At 44.3% G+C, this 20488-nt stretch overlaps 1 protein-coding gene across 1 annotated transcript in view; it reads left to right on the top strand.

Annotated features, from left to right (window-relative positions):
• Positions 1 to 13303: 13303 nt before the first annotated feature.
• Positions 13304 to 20488, top strand: part of C8B (complement C8 beta chain) — a 40657-nt gene continuing 33472 nt past the window's right edge. The window contains exons 1-2 of the mRNA XM_057715382.1: positions 13304 to 13463; positions 19476 to 19632. Coding sequence (XP_057571365.1) covers positions 13372 to 13463; positions 19476 to 19632 — 249 coding nt within the window. The 5' untranslated portion in view covers positions 13304 to 13371. The remainder of the gene's footprint in view (positions 13464 to 19475; positions 19633 to 20488) is intronic.

Here is a 20488-nt window from a genome sequence, read left to right as displayed (position 1 = left end):
CAACAAGGAGAGGAGGATCAGAGCAGAATGGAGAGGCCTGGGCTGATTCTAGAAGGTCTGGAGAGAAGCCCTGCCAGCAAGGCCTGTGTGGGAAGCACAGGGCAGACTCAGGGGCCATTTAGTACCCCTGAGAACTCACTCACAGGCTGGCTTGCTTCCGGCCTCTGAGGACACAGGTTGTCAGATGTGGGGGTAGAAGAAAGCCCAGCCACTCACTCTGCAAGCATCTGAACATGAGCCAGCCGGCAGCCAGCCTCTTTGGAGTCTTGTCCACATTTCTAGGAACCTGCCTCCAGCCATCATCTGCTTTCTGGTTCCTAAGGGAATCCAGGTGACTCTGGCTGGGATGCAGGACATATAGGCTTGCTCATCCTCAGCGAGGCTGCCCTGTCCACAGGGAGCGTCTTACCATGAGGGGAAGAACCTGAGACTCGAAAGGAGATGTGACTTTCCCAAGAATACACACAGGTGGTGTGCAGGTGGCAGGAATGGGTCTCACACCGTTTTCTCCGGTGTGAACCCAGAACTTTTTGTCTCATTCTGCTCTGCCTCTTAGAAGAATCTCGAAGGCCAGGTCAGGGTCTAGGCGGTCAGGTGGAACTCTACCTCTGGGAAAGGTCATCTCTCTGCCCCAGTTCAAGCTTGTTCAAGGAACTCCTTGGAGTTGAGAGTCAGGTCCAGACAGAGGAGGCCTGAGGACAGGAATAAACCTCTGCACTTGATATAGAAGCTGAATAATAATAATGGCTGATTCTCATGAAGTGTATTCATCACATGCCATGAATTGTTCTAAACATTTTACATAACATTAACTCATTAACCTTCACAGGAGCCCTGCAAGGTGTCTACAATTAACCCCATTTTCCAGACAGGAAAACTGAAGGTAAGCAGCATAGCTAGTAAGTGCAGAAGTCCCCTGCTATAGACTGAATGTTTGTGTCCCCCCAGAATTCATATGTTGAAATCTAATCCCTGATGTGATGGTATCTGGAGGTGGAGCCTTTGGGAGGTGATTAGGTGATGAGGGCAGAGTCATCATGAATGGGATTAATGCCCTTAAAAAGGAGCCCCCAGAGACCTCCCTCACCCCTTCTACTAGGTAAGGACACATGAGGTTGGAAAACGGCTGTCTATGAACCTAGAAGGGGGCTCTCACCAGACACTGAATCTGCTGGCACCGTGATCTTGGACTTCCAACCTCCAGAACTGTGAGAAGTGAATTTCTGTTTTGTATTAGCCAACCAGTCTGGTATTTTGTGATAGCAGCCTGAATGGACTAAGACACCCACTTTTGCACCCTGCAGCAGAGCTACAGCGTCTGTGCATACCCACGGCCCCATGTTGCCCTCTCAGGAGACAGGGAATTTCTCCATGTCTGGCTCATGTATGGAGACAGTGGTGTCAGTTTCCAAGGTGAAGAGAGCCTCTAAGGAAGAGCAATGCTCACTTTAACAAATGCAGTTACTCAAACGTGGATCCAGAGTCAATAGACTAGTACATTCAGGATAAATAGAAACTAGCGAAGTAATGTTTGGCATAAAAATCAAAACCATATTTAAATTCACATAAGACTCCTAAAATAACTTTGTTTGTACAATGAACAATTTTTTAAAAAAATCTGTCTTGGGCTGGTGAGCCAGTATGATTTAGATGCCCAGGTGATTCAGCCTTGACATTGACTCTGCTGTTTCTCAGCCCTGTGCAGGAGTCAGGCTTGCAGGGCCACGGCTTTCCTCCCCAGCACATGCTGCAAGGTTGGGTACCGGCTGCACTTAGACAGACGTTAATGCTCCCTCTGCCAAGAGGGCTGTCATTCTGGTTTTGCCCACACTGTGTGCTAAAATTCTCACGTCAGTAGACAGATACTGGAGCCCATCCAAGTCAGGTATCCAGCTGAAGGGACACATACATTGGAAATTATGAAATTAACCATCAGGACAATATCAATAATGATACTGTTAAAATTTCTTGAAATCCTGGTATACATGGTACTGTGCTAAGTGCCTTCACCAGCCTGAACAAAATACTCAAGTAACTTGACACAAGGCCACTCATCCAGCGAGTGGAAGAGGCAGGCTTTACAACCAGACATTCTGACGGCAGAGCCTGTTCTCTTAACATGTATGCAAAGCGAGCCTAGTGTCATATGTCTGACTTAGGACCCAGTTAAGCAGAAATACGTAGAATACACTATGGGGATGCGAGACTGGGGTCCTGATGCTGACTTCTTCTTCAGCTAAGGGTATAGCCTCTGGCCAGGTTGGATCATGCCTCCTGCTTTGTTTTGCTTGTAAGGTCTGTCCCTCCTCTTCTGAGTGTCCCTGCTCTTCTCTCTGATGCTCTATCTCTGGATTGTGTCACTTCCATGTATCAGGAGTCTTTAAATCCTTTGGAGGAAGACCTTGGTCTTACACCTGCCAATTCTCAAAGTCCAGATAACTCTTGTCCTGATCAGACAATGGCTGCTTCACCTGTGAGTCTGGAGATGATGTCGCCCCATGGAGACGGGACAGCGGCATTCCTATCTCTCTAATCAAAAACATCCGCCTCCCTCTGTGAGCCATCTTTTCTAGAAGCAGTGGTTAAAGAAGGGTATTTGTAGACTCATTAAACAATGCCACTTCCTGAATGTGGTAGCTGGTCTCCCAAGATGGTTCTGGATGAGCTACACCTCCCTGTATTCACACCCTTGTGTCGCTCCCTCCCACACTGAGCCTGGACTGGCCCTGTGACTCACTTTAACCAATAGAATGAGAAAGAAGCAAGGCAGAGCCAGCTCCAGGCTGGAGCCTTGGTCTTACAGCTTCTTGGAGCCCTGAGCCGCCATGTAAGCAGCCCCTGTGGAGTGGCCACCTGAGGAAGAGGCCCCAGTCGAGCTGTCCCTGCCAGCTCTGAGCTGTTTGGCTTTGCAGCTGAGTCAACAAACATCTGAGTGAAGAAGACATCTGGAATGTTCCAGCCCCAGCAGACATCATGTGGAGCAGAGATGACCACTCCTGCTGGGCCCTGTTCTAATTCTTGACCTCCAGAATTGTGAGTAATAGTAAAATAATTGATGTTTTAAGCTGCTGAATTTGGGGATGGATTTTTTAACTTATTTTATTGAAGTATAGTTGATATACAATGTTGTGTTAATTTCTGCTGTACACCAAAATGATTCAGTTATGCATGTATATATTCTTTTTCATATTTTCATATTCTTTTCCATTATGGTTTTTCACAGGATATTGAATATAATTCCCTGTGCTATACGGTAGGACCTTGTTGTTTATCCATTCTATATATGGTAGTTTGCATCTGTTAATCCCAAACTCCTAATTCATCCCTCCCCCACCCCCACCCCCTTGGCAACCACAAGTCTGTTCTCTATGTCTGTGAGTCTATTTCTGTCTCATAGATAAGTTCATTTGTGTCATATTTTAAATTCCACATATAAGTGATATCATATGATATTTGTCTTTCTCCTTCTGATTTACTTCACTTACCATAACAATCTCTAGGTCCATCCATGTTGCTGCAAATGGCATTATTTCATTTTTTTTATGGCTGAGTAGTATTCCGTTGTATGTACGTACCACATCTTCTTTATCCATTCATCTGTCGATGGGCATTTAGGTTGTTTCCATGTCTTGGCTGTTGTGAATAGTGCTACAGTGGACATTGGGATGCATGTATCTTTTTGAATTATAGTTTTCTCTGGATATATGCCCAGGAGTGGGATTGCAGTATCACATGGCAACTCTATTTTTAGTTTTTTGAGGAACCTCCGTACTGTTTTCCATAGCGGCTGCACCAATTTACATTTCTACCAGTAGCATAGGAGGATTCATTGGGGTGATTCTTTATGGAAACACTGGATAATAGAAACTCTGTGTGATACAATGTAACCTCAGTAATTACATCAGTAATTCAAAAACCTGACCATTTAACCACTTTACTCTTTGGTTTGGGGTTTCCCAGCACAGGTGAAATTTCCCAGATCCCCACCCCAAGCCACCACCCCAATGACATATGGAAAGTATGTGATTCTACTTATAGTTACGTGGGTCATCATTATAGATGAGTGCAGTTACTCAAGTTTGTTTCTTCTGGGAACTGGGAGGTCCATGTGGACAGGGAGCAAGGGTGGTATTTACTGCTGCCTCCCCCACTTCAGCACAGGGCTCCCTGCACAGTGGACATCAACATATCTATATATTTGAATGAATAAATACATTGGTGCAAAGTTCAGATTGGTATGAAGTTCCAAGTAGCTAAGGCATAGATTGAGAAATCATTCATTTGCCAGGCTAAGAAGTTTGAACTTGATCCACTAGTGAGTGAATGAACAGATGAACAAGGTAGCTTAAATTTCACCATTTGCCACAGTTAATCCACAAAATCAATGCAACTACATAATCCTTTGAGTCATTTCAAGTCCCCCAGGTAATTAGTTTCCTGGTACATTGCCAAGTGGAATCCCATTTCCCCTCCGCATGTGTTTCTAGCATTCCTGGAAATATCTGAAATAGGAAATTAGTGCTCAGTATTTTATTTTTTAAAAATTGCCTGTACTTTAAAAACATTTACAAAAACGTGTTGCTCCGGATTGAACTCGAGATGTTTCATTGCCGATGCCAGTAACGTCAACAGGCTTTATGGGACCAGTGAAATATCCCCAGAGTTTGAGAACCAAAAAAGTGTTTCGTAGAAAATATGATGTACTGTGCTCCAATATTAAACATGCAATTATGTATAGCCTCTGAGAACCACTGGGTAACCTACGAGTCATCCACCTTGCCCACGTGTGAAACCTGGACACACTGCTGCTGCATGATCTATGTCTAACAAGTTTTCCCCAATTTGGGGACTGCACTAAAAGCATAATTTTCATCCCTGTCATGGCCCACCCATCTTCTAGTGTTTCTTCTTTACCCCTTCTTCTCATATACACTGTAGAGTCCTCTCTGATCAGCACTCTTGTCAGTGACCAGGAGGGAAGCAGTGTGCCCTCTCCAGCCCTGCATCACTAGCAGCAAATCCATTTGTGCCTAGAGGGATCTCCCCAGTCTTCCCAATTGCATTTGGCAAGTATGTCCCAGATGACGGAGGCCGAGCCTGCAGAGCTGCCTGTTCCCTCAGCACTCTGGCCAGCCCTCACCTTGCAACCCACTGAGGGCCTCTCCCATCTACCTGGTCTTTACAGTGCTGACCATCCCCATGAGGGCTGAACCCTGTTCTTGGTGCACTTAATCTGTTTTCCTGAACTGTCTGGCTTATGCCCAGTGTCCTATATCTATTCCTTTCTATTCACAACCAGAGAGAAAGACATGTCTACCTTTTATAGACCATCTACAATACAAGGAACAGGGCACCTGTGTATTCCATAGAGAAACACGCATCCATACTTATATACAAAGATATACACAGTAGAGGACACAGAATTCAACACAAAAGACAAACCAAACCCCGGCATAGACAGGGAGCCTCCTCTGCTAAACAGATGCTGCTTTTCTGCCACCACCACAGCTGTGTCATACACATTGGCTATTTAGATGGCTGCTGTGAACCCATGACTCCTTTCCAAGGAGGGCTTGCCGATCCCATGAGGTGGGGAATGGGAATTGTGGGAAGGAGGGTGTATTAGTTTAGGTAATGGTAGCCACAACAGAAAAACCCTGAAATCTCAGCAGCTCAGCACCATAGGGATTTCTTTTTTTAATTTGCATTTTTTTATTTTTAATTTTTATTTTTTCCATTAAAAATTTTAAAAAATTTTAAAATTTTAATACAGTTTTAAAGGCTACTTTCCATTTACAGTTATTAGAAAATATTGGCTGTATTCCCGTGTGGTACAATACATCCTCGAGCCTATCTTACACCTCCCAGTCCCTGACCCCCGTACTGACACGCCCCACTTCCCTCTCCCCACTGGTAACCACTAGTTTGTTCTCTGTATCTGTGAGTCTGCTTTTTTGTTCCTTTCACTAGTTTGTTGTACTTTTTAGATTCACATATAAGTGATATCATGCAGTATTTGTCTTTCACTGTCTGACTTATTTCACTGAGTGTGATGCTAAGTCTATCCTTGTTGCTGCAAATAGCAACATTTCTTTCTTTTTTATGACTGAATACCATTCCATGGCATAGAATCTCAGTAGCTCAGCACAATAGAAGTTTATTTCTTACTCAGGCATAGACTAGTCAGTGGGGAGTGGGGAGGGTTCTGTTCCACACAGCCATGCAGGAATCAAGGCTGCCAGAGGTTCCACCCTCTCCAACACTGGCTTCCAAGGTCACCCTGGATATCCACGTTTAGCAGGCTGATGAGGGAAAAGAGAGAGTGTGGAGTGGCACAAGGGAGGGTAAAATCACACACATCACTTCTCCCTGCATTCCACGTGACTTAGTCACAGGGCCAAGCAGAAGTGTGGGGGCTCCGGGAAAGGCAGTGCCACCAACTGCCGAAGAGGAAGAGCATGAGGATGCATGAACAGCTATTTTCTTTTCCGTGAAAGATGGGACTCTTCATTCATACTCCTAGCTATTTTTTTTTTCCCTTCTCTAGTTCAGAATAGAGCCATTTCCTTTCCTCCTGTGGGATCCTGTTTTGCCAACCAGTCCTCCAAAGATCTCGCTGCCCACTCAGCCCGTGCACACTTCTTTCTGGCCCCATTTTGCACCACTCTGGTGATAACACCCCCGCCGTGGATAAGGATAGCAGTCTGCTAAGGGTTCTTTTAAATCAGGTTCCCCAGGACTCAGAGAAAAATCTACAGCAGAAACCTTGGAGATGAGGGGCTCCCAGACACTGATTAGGACTCTGGAACAATAGGAGGGGCATAACGTGTTCCTTCCAGGATCCAGGGAAGATGAGCCTGGAGGATGAGGAACTCAACTTAAGGCAGACAAGCCTGGGCACTTCCATCCATGGGACCGGGTAATCAAGAAGGAAACATGAGCTGTAGGGAGGGGGGCTGCTCAGAACAGCTGCCAAGCTCAGCCATGGGGACTTAATATACCCTCCTTAACAGAGAACTATAAACTCAGTCATAATAATCCCAGCTTTGTGCACAGCTGCATTGTTTACAAAGCCCTTCACAAAAAGTATGTTATTTGCTTCTCTCAACAACAGGAGACAGATTCTATGTTTAAGCCCTCTTCTCCTTCTGTGCCACCACTGCCCTAATTCAGGCCCTCATCATCTCTCAGTGGACTATTATAACAGCCTCCTAACCGGTCTCTCTGCTCCAATTTGCCTCCCTCTAATCCATTCTCTACAGTGCAGCCGAGTAATATCTCTCACAGAGAAAGCTGCCCCCTTCCCTCCCTCCTGAAACCCATCAAGAGCTCCCCCTTGCACTTAGGATAAAATCCATATCATTAGCCCTGCCCATCAGGCCCCTCCTGCCTGCCTCTCTGGTTTTGTTTCTTTCCACTGCTCAAGCTGAACTCTAGATTCCAGCAACACTGAATGGCTTAGGTTCCCTGCAGACCCTCTGAGATTTCTCACCTTTGCATCTTGATTTTTCAGGCCTCTCCACGTACTGCCACATGCCCTCCCTTTGTTGCTTGGTTTGCTAACTCCTCCTCACCCCTTAGGGGCCATCTCAAGCATCACTGCTGAGAAACGTTTCCCAGTGACCACATGCACACACATACATTCAACTACATCCAAGCCATACTATGCGTGTCTCCATCACTGCACTCATCACACAGTACTGCCCTGATATATTACTGTGTCTGTCCCTCTCACCAGGGTGTCAGCTCTTACCGGAAGGTCTATTGCATATTCATCTTTATATCCAGGCACCTAGTATTGAGCCTGACATCTAGTAGCTCTCAATAAATGATTATTGAAGCATTCATTCAACAAGCCTACATTTGAAACTAGGGAAACCAGTGCTTGGAGGGCTTAAGGGATTTGTCCAGGATATAAAATAATAAATGAGAGAAAAGAAATGCCAGTCTAGTTCTGTCTGATGTCCCAAACACTTCAGACTACTCCACGTTGCTTTCAAAGAGAATACAGATAATTTTGTGAGCTGAAAAATTTCTATCTTTTGAGGGAGTTCTTTCTTCTTGTTTCATTTTGTTTGTACTTCTTTTGAATCTCAGATCCTTTTGAGACTCTGAGGAAGGCTATGGACTTTTTTTTGGTGCATGGTACACACACACCAAATTTTGTATGTAAGAAAAGAGTGTATTAGCCAGGATAGGGTAGCTATTGCTGCAGTAACATATAGACAACAAAGTCTACATGAAATAGCACAACTGAAGTTTAATTCTCCCTCATAGAAAGCTCTTTATCGGTCAGCAGGGACTCTCCTCAACCAGTGAGTCAGGATTGTAGGCTCCCTCCGTCATAAGACACTGTTATCTCAACACATTCTTTCAAATCATCAGGACAGAAGAAGAGAGAAATGTAGAAGGCACACAGGGTTTTAACTGCTTCAGCATAAAGGTGGCATATGTCTGGGATAAATTGCAAAATGTCTACAAATTCCTGCCAACCTTATATGCACACCCCTTTACAAAGTGATTCTGCTTTTCCTCCTATCAACAGGCATTATATATGTCTCCATCTCTTGAATGTGGGCTTGGCCATTTCTTTGGCAAATGGAACATTAAGAGACATACTGCAGTCAGAGGCTTTAAAAGCACTTGTGCACTGGAGCCTGTGCTTCCCTGCTGCTTTTTGGAACCATGAGATCATCATGAAAAAGCCTTAGTCTTTTTGGAGACATGTGGCCCAGTTACCCCATCACTTTTGCCAACAACCAGCACCCACAGACCGACAGAATGAATCCTCAAGCAGGTGAGTAAAGCCATTCTGTATCAGCCAGCCACCTGCCAATCTCCTTAGCTGCCTGAGGTTGTATGAGTGAACCCAGGCAAGATCAGCAGAACCTCCCAGCTTAGCCCAGACTTACTTGATAACCCAAACAATTGTGAGCTAATAAATTGACTATTATTTTAAGCTACTAAGTTTGGGGGTTATTTGTTATGCAGCAAAAGCTAACTACTACTAAAATAGGTACCAAGAATGGAGTGCTGCTATAACCAAAACCTAAAACAAGTGGCATTGGTTTTGGAACTGAAGGCTAGAAAATTAGTTATCAAAGTCTGGAAAAACAGTGCTTTCAGTGGATCCGTAGACCTAGAGCTATAAATCCCTACATATAATTTAAAAGCCTGAAGGCACATGATTGTCTTAAAAAGCTCTTTCCTGGTCAGAGAAGAGAGCTATGGCCAGAGGATGGTGAGAAGTGATCATTGTGCTAGACCTTCATCAGTTCTGGAAATTCCTAAGAGGAGGGTAAAGGCTTAGAATTATGAAAAGAAGAGGTTAGGAATCAGAAGAAATTTGAATCTAGATTTACTACTTAGCAACTATAGAACCAATTGTGGAACCTCGTCTCAGAGGCATGGAAGATGATACTTTGTTTTTATTGTCAATATCAAACAAGGTAATGTATGGGGAAAACTGTTAATTTGCTAAGAACTGTGCATGGAAAATATGTGTATTATCACCACAGCCTGAGGCTGCCATTCTCCTGGTATGACCTCAGGTGAGCTGCACCTGAAGCCACCAGGGGGCGCTACGAGGCTGGAATTCCAGGAAAGCCACTGGAGCCTGGAGACAAACCCAGGAGAGTCCATTGGGAAGGCTTTCTTGAGAAAGTGACATTAATGTGAAGCATAAGGAATGAGTCATATTTAGCCACGTGGCACATATTCTTGGCAGAGAGAACAGCATGCACAACAAATCTGGAGATGAGTGAGCATACGATTCATTTGTGTAACTGCTGTAACTGCCCTGTCTAAAATTTGTGGCTTCCTCCATGAGTCCTTTAGGTTTAGAAGGTGAAAAAAGAACCCTATCTTGTAAGGATGTGGCTTCTCTTAAACACAGGCAGACACAAGGGAGGACGTGGATCTTTCTTGAAATGCAATTTTCTGCTTGTTTACAAATGATTAACTACCACAATCAATTGTGTCAAAGTTCAGGTCACTGCATTCTTTGGAACAGCGATGAGATGGTGCCTTGTGCTTGGGATAATGGGAACTGGAATACACACAGGATGGTCTGAGAGCGGAGCTTGTGTTCTGGGCGCAATTAACGTGAAGGATCTTCTGCCCTCTGCGGCTTTCCATCCATCCCCTTGCTACTCTTCCTTATTTGCACTCCCAACCCCAGCCCAGCTACTTCAGCAGATAGAGCAGGATGGGGAGCAGGCTGGCACTTCCAACCTGCATCAGAAAGTAAGTTAAGGGTTTAATGTATTATATAGTCAAGCTTCAAAATAACCTTACGAAGTAGGTATTAATGAATTATGATCTCCATTTTCCAGATGAAAAAAGCAGAGTCTCAGAGAAGCTAGGTAGCCTGTTCAAGGAAATCAAACCCAGTCTGTGTTCTTTCTACCAGCCCACCCTCAAGTTGTCTGTTGCCTCTCCCCTCTGAGGGCCCTCATCTACGCCTACCAGATCAACAGAGATAGAATGGTCATTGGCCATGTTCCTCCAGCTCTTTATAGGCTGCAGATTGGTTTCGTAAATGCCAGGTCAGTGCAGTTTGAACTGTGACTTGTTGATTCGGAGGAGTCAGTGATGGGGGTACATTTGAGATCCCAGACCATTTGTATGTGGCCTTCGAGTTTGCGCCATGCCTCTGTCACGCCACACTTCTGTGCTCCTCAACATAGGCAGGGTGGGTACCATCTCCAGGTTGGAATTCGGAGCTGACACTATGTCAGCAATGGAACTGAAAATGTGAAGACACCCACCCCACATCTGGTCACAGGCAATCTGAGAATCCTTTCTAGGAAGCATTTCTAAGCTATCGAGGTAAACATTTGCTTAGATTTTGCCATTTCGGAAACCCTTAGGATTACATTTTTTCTTTCATCCAGTTTAATGGTGAGGGCACGTAGAAATGACAGGGCAATCAATGTGCTATTCAGAATAATGAAAAGATGAAGGGGAAGCACTCTTCCAGGCTCACATAAAACAGGTCTGACCTACCCTACATGAGTGGCACCTGCCTTTGTTGTGCTCAACCCTAGAGGAAAGTCCTCTGACCTTGAATGTAGGAGAGGTGATAGGTGAAGGGTGAAGGGTGATGGTGTTTATTGAGTTTTTCCCATGTGCTACTATCACCGTCACTCTCAGGGTTATCAGCAAATACTGGAGACACATGTTAAATCTATCTGATACCGATCGTCTACTATACATCACTTCCCAGCAAGGTCAGGGCAGCCGTCTCTTTCTCCCTAAACATAATGAAAGCCAACATAAGTTACATAATAACACAAGCACATATTTAGTTAATTATCCTCTTACAGTTACCATTTTTATAATGCCTATTTGTGAAACATTTTCACACTTCGTACCTCATCTGACCCTCCCGGCCCTAAGTGATAGGTAGGCGGAACCCTCCCAATTATATACATATGAGGAAACAGAATTGAAGAGAGTCAATAAGTGTCAGCTCACTTATAGAGAGAGAACATTGTATGTGCCAGCACTGTTCAGAGTGCTTTAAATATTTCGATTTATCTAATTTTCACCACGACCCAGTGAGGTGGGTACTATTATTATCCCTGTATTGTAGAGGAAGAAATTTGGGCCCAGAGAGGTTAATAATTTGCCCTGGGTCACACAGCTGGTGAAAGACGCTGAGAGAATTTGAACTCAGGTAGGTGGGCTCTAAAGCTCTACAGCCTCAAATAATTGCCTATGAAACAACGGACAAAGGATTAACCTCCAAAATATACAAGCAGCTCATGAAGCTTAATACCAAAAAAGCAAATAACCCAATCCACAAATGGGCAGAAGACCTAAATAGACATTTCTCCAAAGAAGACATACACATGGCCAACAAACACATGAAAAGATGCTCCACATCACTAATCATCAGAGAAATGCAAGTCAAAGCCACAATGAGGTATCACCTCACACCAATCAGAATGGCCATCATCACAAAATCTGGAAACAACAAATGCTGGAGAGGGTGTGGAGAAAAGGGAACTCTCCTGCACTGTTGGTGGGACTGTAAGTTGGTACAGCCACTATGGAAAACAATTTGGAGGTTCCTTAAAAAACTACAAATAGAACTTCCATATGATCCAGTAATCCCACTCCTGGGCATATACCCAAAGAAAACCATCATCCCAAAAGAAACTTGTACCATAATGTTTATTGCAGCACTATTTACAATAGCCAGGACATGGAAGCAACCGAAATGCCCATCAACAAATGAATGGATACAGAAGATGTGGCATATATATACAATGGAATATTACTCAGCTATAAAAAGGGATGAGATGGAGCTATATGTCATGAGGTGGATAGAACTACAATCTGTCATCCAGAGTGAAGTAAGTCAGAAAGAGAAGGACAAATATTGTATGCTAACTCACATATACGGAATCTAAAAATGGTACTGATGAACTCAGTGACAAGAACAAGGATGCAGATACAGAGAATGGACTGGAGAACTCGAGGTATGGGAGGGGGCGGAGGTGAAGGGGAAACTGAGATGAAGCGAGAGAGTAGCACAGACATATATATACTACCAACTGTAAAATAGATAGTCAGTAGGAAGTTGTTGTGTAACAAAGGGAGTCCAACTCGAGGATGGAAGATGCCTTAGAGGACTGGGACGGGGAGGGTGGGGGGGACTCGAGGTGGGGGGAGTCAAGGAAGGGAGGGAATACGGGGATATGTGTATAAAAACAGATGATTGAACTTGGTGTACCCCCCCAAAAAATAATAAAAATAAAATAAAATAAAGCTCTACAGCCTCTTACTGACTTGCTCAAAATCATGTAGCTAGAAAGAGGCAAACTGGAATTCAAAGCCTGGCCTGTCTGACTCTAGATCCTGTATTCTACTTAGTAATAGTAGCTCACATGTCTGAGTCTCAACAAGGGCCTGTTCTAAGCACTTTATTTGTATGCATTTATTTGATCCTCACCACTTTCCAAGTGAGGAAAGCCACCAGTGACCAGAAATGCTATAAAGTGACTTGCCCAAGGTCCCAAAGCTGCTAAGTGGCAGAGAACGAATTTGAATCCAGGCCGTTTGGACCTGGAGCCCAGAGTCCTTATTGCCTCACTAACCGCCTGTCCTCTCAGCTGCTTACCCCAGAGTCTGTTATACATGAATAAAAACCAAGCTGCAGCATATTTTTCCATCATTCTCATTGGTTTCTGGAGTCACAGATAAGTCTCTATCTGTGCAAAGTCTAAGGCATTTCTGGTCACTGGTGGCTTTCTGTTTACTTTACTGTTTGCTCTCTGGGGACAGAGGCTGACGGTTGCACTCCCTGTGCAGGCTCTTTATGGGTCCAGGAGCCTTTGTCAGATCTACTGCCACATAGAAAAAATGCAGACATCCAGGACGTGGGCTGGGAGGGCACCGGCAGAGCTGTTTCTTCTCTGTGCTGCCCTGGGATGTCTCGGTTTGCCGGGGTCCAGGTAAGTGACGGTTCCAAATGACTCCCTAATCAATAATATGACAGGGAATATGAACACATCACGCTGACCCTCTCCTTGTCACATGCCTATTGAATAAGGGACATCTCCTGACGCAATTTGCATGCGTCTGATAAAATAATATCAACAACTCTTCAAATTATTGTGGAACCCAGTGACCGACTTCCACAAAAGTTCTTGTAGGAATCGGACATGTTTAAGTGTACTTTGTCATGCTGAGAATACTTGTTCTGTATTCTGAACAAAGCCTCGACACGATTCTTTATGTGAAAGGTTTGTTATGTGTGGGGAGAAAAGCCAATTCATCACAAGGATTTTAATGTGAGAGTGTCCTACTCTACCTGCTCATCAGCCTAACCTCGTTGTTCTCGGGCTCCCTCGCTCTCTCCCTCCCTCTCTCTTTCTCACACATGCATGCAGGCATTCCAGATGTTCCCAGCAGGGACATGGCAACTGGGGGATCCTCCTGGCAGAGGAGAAGCCGCCACCATCGGAGGCTGAAACTGTCAGCCATCCTAGGCTCCGTGTGAGCCATCCCTTGGGAAGAAGGACTGTTAATACCATTCCTTTTACTCATCCCATAAAAGCTGTGTGTGCACAGCCTCTCATGGGAGGAGCACCTGGTACCCACTGTACACACCCCCTGGTGTCAGCTCTGAACACTCAGTTCCCATTGAGCACCACCCAAGACCAGGGTAATGAGTGTTTGCTACCCATTGGGCACTCAGTGAATAATAGGTATTATGATTATCAAGAATCTCAGCTTGGCTCTGAGAAGAACGAAGCAGCCAAGGCCTTCCTTGTGTGTCCTGTGTGCCTATCAGGATCCAAGGAAATGTATCTGGAGTGGAGGGTTTAAAGGGATCATAGAAATCCTACATATGAACCCCTATGTGAGGCCCCTTGTCAGGCTCTGAGAATACAGAGATGAATAGGACACAAAGGGCTTATGTTCTCATGCAGAAAAACCAACATGTGAGCACATGTTATGTGTGCTGTTGCAAGAAATAGCACAGGGGCAGGTGGGAAACACAAGAGGGAATGATTGGCTTTACAGGAGATGGAGTCTGGAAAGGCTTCTGGATGAGAGGATGCTTGAGCTGAATCTTTACATAGGAATAGGTGTTTGCCAAATGGCCAAGGGGCTGAAGGGTGTTCCAGGCAAAGGAAGCAGCACAGACAAGGGCATGGAGATGGGAGAGCCTGGCTTGTTCCTGAAGCTGCACATCTACTTCAGTAAGCGTTGAGCACAAGGTCAGAAGCTGCCAGAGATGGGACCAAGTAGGAGTCGGGAGGAGTAAGATCCTGGATGGAGTCGGGGTGGTGGTGGGGGGGTGGTGGTTACACCACCTAAAGAGCTTATCCTCTAGGCAATGGGGACCCATGGAAGGGTTTTAGGCAAACGATCAACACAGTCAGATTTATACATTAGGAAGTTTACTCAGAAGTAGGAAGTGGAGGTGTGACTGGGTGAGTATAGACAACAGCTTGGGAAACCTTGCTTAATTTTCCAGTGATGTCACAAGATGTGTGTTATCCCTACTCATACTGTAAAGAAGAGCAAACGGGTCCTCAGAGAGAAGAGATTCAGTCACATCTTGTGAGTCTCTAACCCTTACCTGAGTCCAGGTTTAGTGCTCTGGCTTCTACCCGCAATTCCCATGGAGCAGTCTTGAACATGGCATGTGTTTGAATTCCATACACCATGTGGAAGTATAGCCTTCAGTTGTGCAACAGGAAATGCTGAGACCTCCTTCGTATTAGCTAAGAAAGGTTTCTGGTTTTAGTTACTCTTGTAGTCAAGTCAAATGAAATACTCATTATGTCAGCATAAGACTTACGTTTATTGCCACTCTGTGCCAGGCACTTAGATATATTAGGTCTAATTCTCAAAGCTATTTGAGATGAGTGCTATTGTTTACAGCTTACAGAGAGGGAAACTGAGATTTGGGGAGATAATGTAACTATCTCTGGGCTCCTCACTTACTATATCAATATAACAGAATATGGATTCAAATCTATTTTTTTCTGGTTGCAGACCCTGTATGTCCCTGTATCTTTCTGCCTGTAGCTAATATATTATCCCCTCTCCACCTGCATGGTGGATCTGACTTGCTGAACTCCCAGGCCATTTCTCTATCTCTGGACCACACATTTGTTGCCTTGAGAGGTTGCTTTAAATTTCATGTCTACAACAGCAAATGACACAGAGAAGAGAAATTGAAAATCCGCCACCCAAAAGCTGCCCCTTCCAGCAAAGAGGAAGGATGCTATTTGCAAAGGAGATGCAGCTGCCTAACAAATTGTGTGTGACAAGAAAGTTGTTGTGTCAGGGCATTTCTACAGAAAGCCAAAATACATTGACGCACCCCATCTATATAAGCTGATGGTTCGCAATTTACTGCTGACCTAATCCTGCTGCACACAATGGATCCATCTTTATTTTGGTCAGAGACTCCTGTTAGAAAGAGAGTAGGAGACAGGAACCAGGTGAAATATGTCCTCCTGCTGGCAACTGCATTCTGTGTACCTCGAGGAATGGCAGGTACATCCTTGCCAGTCCTTACGTAGGGGATCTGTTCCAAGGACTTGCAGAAAGGTGTTTGCTGTAGCATTGTTTGCAGTTGCAAAACATTTTTAAAAATATAAATGTCCTTCAAAAAGAATAAGTTGAATACAATGTATGTCTTATGATGGAACATCTAGATAGAAGAAAGGAATGAGACCTCTTTATAAATCAGCATGGTTAGGCCAGAAATACAATATTGATTGACAAAAGCAAGTTATAGAATACGATGTCCAGTGTGAGTGCAGCTCACAAAAGCAACGCTATGTATTGTATCTATATGTATGTATGTAAACATTTAAAAGACTGGAAGGATATATACCAAATTCATGACAGTAGTATCCTCTGAAGAAGAGGAGAAGAAATGGAATTGGGGCTAGTGTAAACCACAGATGTCAAGTTTATAAGGTTACTTTTTTATTTGAAAAAAAAGACTTGAAGGGAGTATAGCCAAATGTTAACATTGCCAATCCTGAGTATTTATTATTTTGTTTTCTTACTTCTCTGGGCATGTTTAATTTTTCAACATTAAAAACATACAGAGGATTTTGAATGGCAGAAGTCAAGGCAGTTGGTCAGAACATCCATCTGGTTCATCTCTGTAAATTCACAGTGTGAAGGCACGTGTTATAACAACCATACACAGAGGCCCTGACTGCCCCTGTCCTCTATCGGGTCCATGCTAGTCCCGGGAATTAAAGATGCAATTTAATGCTAGCCTTGCTTTCAGAGTTGCATTTTATAGTACTAATAAACCACACACATCTTAGCCAATGTAATTTATCAACATACTATTTATTCAGCTGATTATTTCATGATATTGCCACCGCCATAATGAAAATTGGGTACAAAAATGAGAGATCTGGTGGTTGTAACTACTTTTTACCAAGTTCCCTTATAAGTGATCATCTTGCCCTTACCAGGCTTTCAGATCTTAGAGAGGAAAATAATTGGGACTCCTAATAGCATATGTGCAGTTTACTTATCTACTCAGTCTCCACTGTGGCTGGAATTGGGTGGATAGTTGCTAAAAACACAATGTAACTCTTTTTTAGTAGAAACAGGAAGAGGATACCCTGCAGAGCTGTCAAATACATACTTAGGAGAAGCGGAATCACAGACAATATTGTTTTGTCAAACCTGCACAAATTGGTAGATAAGAGCACTGTCTGAAGCCCCCCCCACCCCCCGCTGTGCCGCCTCCTGCCTCAAGTAACCATTTTAAAGAATCCACCTGTGGTTTCCACTAGTCTTTGACCTTTTTCAAAGATCCAGCTTTACTAGGCAATTGATTTTTGCTGGTCTCTGGGGTGGTCATGGAGATGGATTTCACTGTAGTTAATATTATCCTCTTTTTAGGACTTTTGCCAAGTGAGAAGGCATTGTTAATGACCTTGTCTGGAGTGATGGGCTATATATTTGAGACAGTGGAAACTTTGTGACGCTCTCCCTAATGACTCAATCTTAGACCCAGGGATACAAGAGGCCTTGCAAGGAGATGGAGAGGACTGGCAGAGTGGATGCTGGCCCAGTTGCCCTCCGGGCAGCATAGAGAACTGGACATAACAGAGACTAGAGTGGAGCAGACCTCGGCTCAGACCCCAAAGCGACCATATACCAGCTGCATGGCTCTCGGCCATTTCCCTCATCTGGCTGGAAGGTTGCTGCTTCTAGCATTGTTGCCAGGATTAGATGAAATGGCATGGGTGAAACATCTCACCCGGGATCTGACACGTCCTGGACGCTCAACAAATCTTCTTTCTTTCTCTTCTCTTCTCCCTTTTTGCCTTGAAAAGAAATACAAATTATGAAGAATCTTACAGCGTTATACATTCTTTCAGATGGAAGAAAAATAGAAATTATAATATACCCATCATATTACATATGGGGAAACCCGAGGCCTAGGCAGATTAAATAACATGCCCATTCATTCCCTCTTTTACTCAATGTCCCACGAGTGCCAAGAACTCAACAAAAAGTGTTGCCTTATCTTCTAGACAGATTTCAGATCTCATGTGGCTTGACTGCTCTGTGGTTGTGACACCATCTGTCTCCCCCACCCCCACACCGGCCTCATCCCCCCACCCCCACACTGACCTCACCCTATCTCCCACCCACCTCTGTGTACTGTCCTCACTCTGGCCTGGCAGACACGAGCCTCTCCTTATCTGCTGGTTGTGCTTATTCCCCACGGGCTTATCCTTGGCCAGTGTCTCTCAAGAACAGTCTTATCCTCTCCCGTAGCTTTTCATGATCAGATCTGTATTTCTAGTACAAATCTCTCTCCTGACTTCCAAAACTATATAGGAACTGTTTATCGAATGACTCTATGTAGGTGTTCCACAGTCACCTGGAACTCAGCTTGCCCCAACTCCATCACCCTCAACAAATTCCTTTGCTCCCTCGTTCCCCACCCACCCACCTACTCAAACTAGAAACCGGCATCAGTCTAAACCCATTCCTCTCTCAAAGCCCCACCACATCCTATAACCTATCACTCTATCCATTTCACTGAGAAAAGTCTAGTAAGTCTGTCTTTCCCATTCTCTCTCCCCTGGATGCTGCAGTGGTTCGGGCTCACATCACACATTGGTACCACTGCTTGAGTCTCCTACCTGCTTTTCCTGCCTCAGGGCTCTCCCCACCTCCATCTAGCCTCCACACTGCAACCACAGTGATGTCCTAAAGCTCAGCTCTGACCATGGGGCCTGCATGCTTAAAAACCTTGCCTACTGGATAAAGTCTGGAAGAGCTAAGGTGTGAGACACATTTGTCTTTTCCTATCCTGAGACAGACTGTGAGTTCCAAAGCCTTTTGGAACTTATATTTCTCTGTATTCTCTCTAGCACAGTATTCTGAATTTGTTTGTTTGTTTGTTCTCAGAAAAAGTTTCATAGACTCATAATGTGAGAGGGCAACTTAAAGACTACCTAGTTGAAACTTCTCATTTTCCAGGGGATTAAACAGAGACCCCAAGATTGGGAGGATATTGCTTGAGGTCCTACATCTAGCTGTGGTTGTAATCCCTGCATATCTAAAGCACTTTAGAGTTTATGAAGTGCTTTCACATATGCTTTCTTATTTAATCCTACAAATAGCCTTATGAGGTAGGTATGATTCTCTCGTTGTATAGGTGAGAAAAGGGAAGCTCACAGGCATTGAAAAACCAGAGCAAGATCACCCAGCTTCTGACGGACTGTCTTCTGATCAGAGTTTAATACTCTTTTGACTCTAGCTGGTCATAATGTTCGGCAATAACTGGGGGTTCAGTACATACTTGTTGAATGAATTAACCTATACCTGACTGATATACAAATAGCCTCGCACAAATGAGCACATGTATATTAATTGAATGGACTGACAAGTGGTTGGATGTATACTTAATTCCCTTCTGATACTTGACTCTCTTCTCTATGATGACCTTTTAGAGGTGAAAGGCCACCCTCTCTTGAGTCAAATGCAGTCAATGGGAGCCTTGCCAAGACTAGACAGATGCGGAGTGTGGATGTCACATCAAGGCCTGTTGATTGTGAACTGTCCAGCTGGTCTTCCTGGACCACGTGTGATCCCTGTCAGAAGAAAAGGGTAGGTACCCAGGCTTTGGGAGACATCTAAGCTTCCAGGAGCCCTGATCCTCAGCAAGATTGGCTGAGGTACTACTGACGGTGCCAGGATCATGGTAGGACCTTGGTACATTTTGGCTGATTTAATTAATGGATTTTATTCCTCTGAGCTTTCAAGGAGCAATCAGATCCTTTCTTTGATTTTTCAGGTTTTTTTCAAAGCATATCTATCCTTGCTCCCATTAGCAGCTTCCTAATTAGACTTCCTGCCTCCAACCTTGCTCTCTTAATCCATCTTTCATGGTACAACCAGGGGAGCTATTGAAAATGAGAGTCTGGCCAGTCTTTCCCCAGCTTGAACATCTGAAGTCCACGCATGGTCTTTAGGATCAAGTCCAGACTCATGGTATTCAAGGCCCCCCATGCCCTAGACCTGGCCTACACCTCCATTGAACATCCCCCATGCCAGCACGCAGAACACGTGTGTTTCTCCGACCATTTCACACTCTGTTCCTTTATTCCTCCTGCTTTCTTGGGCTGGAGTGACCTTTCCACCTCCTTCACCGGCTAACACCTGCTCATGATCTGAAACTTTGTTTAGGGGCCACCTCTTTTGAGAAGCCTTCCCTGACCTCTCAGCCCACCTTGACCTTAGCTAGACACCCCTTTATGAACTGCAATAGCTCCTTATTCTTCCTGTATCCTAGCACTGTCAATTACTTTTCTTTTATTATTGATCTTTGCATTAAACTGTGAGCACTTGAAAACTTACTCAATTCTGTGTCTTTGGTGTACAGGCCAATGTCTGGCATGTAAAAGGTACTCCATAAATATTTATTGTTTGATCTCATCATATTTCTTGACATCTCTATAAGGAA

This window comes from Hippopotamus amphibius, chromosome 1 (assembly GCF_030028045.1).
Source record: "Hippopotamus amphibius kiboko isolate mHipAmp2 chromosome 1, mHipAmp2.hap2, whole genome shotgun sequence".
NCBI classification, from domain to species: Eukaryota; Metazoa; Chordata; class Mammalia; order Artiodactyla; family Hippopotamidae; genus Hippopotamus; species Hippopotamus amphibius.
Note: the sequence above shows the minus strand (reverse complement) of the source record. Positions and strands in the feature narration are given on the sequence as shown.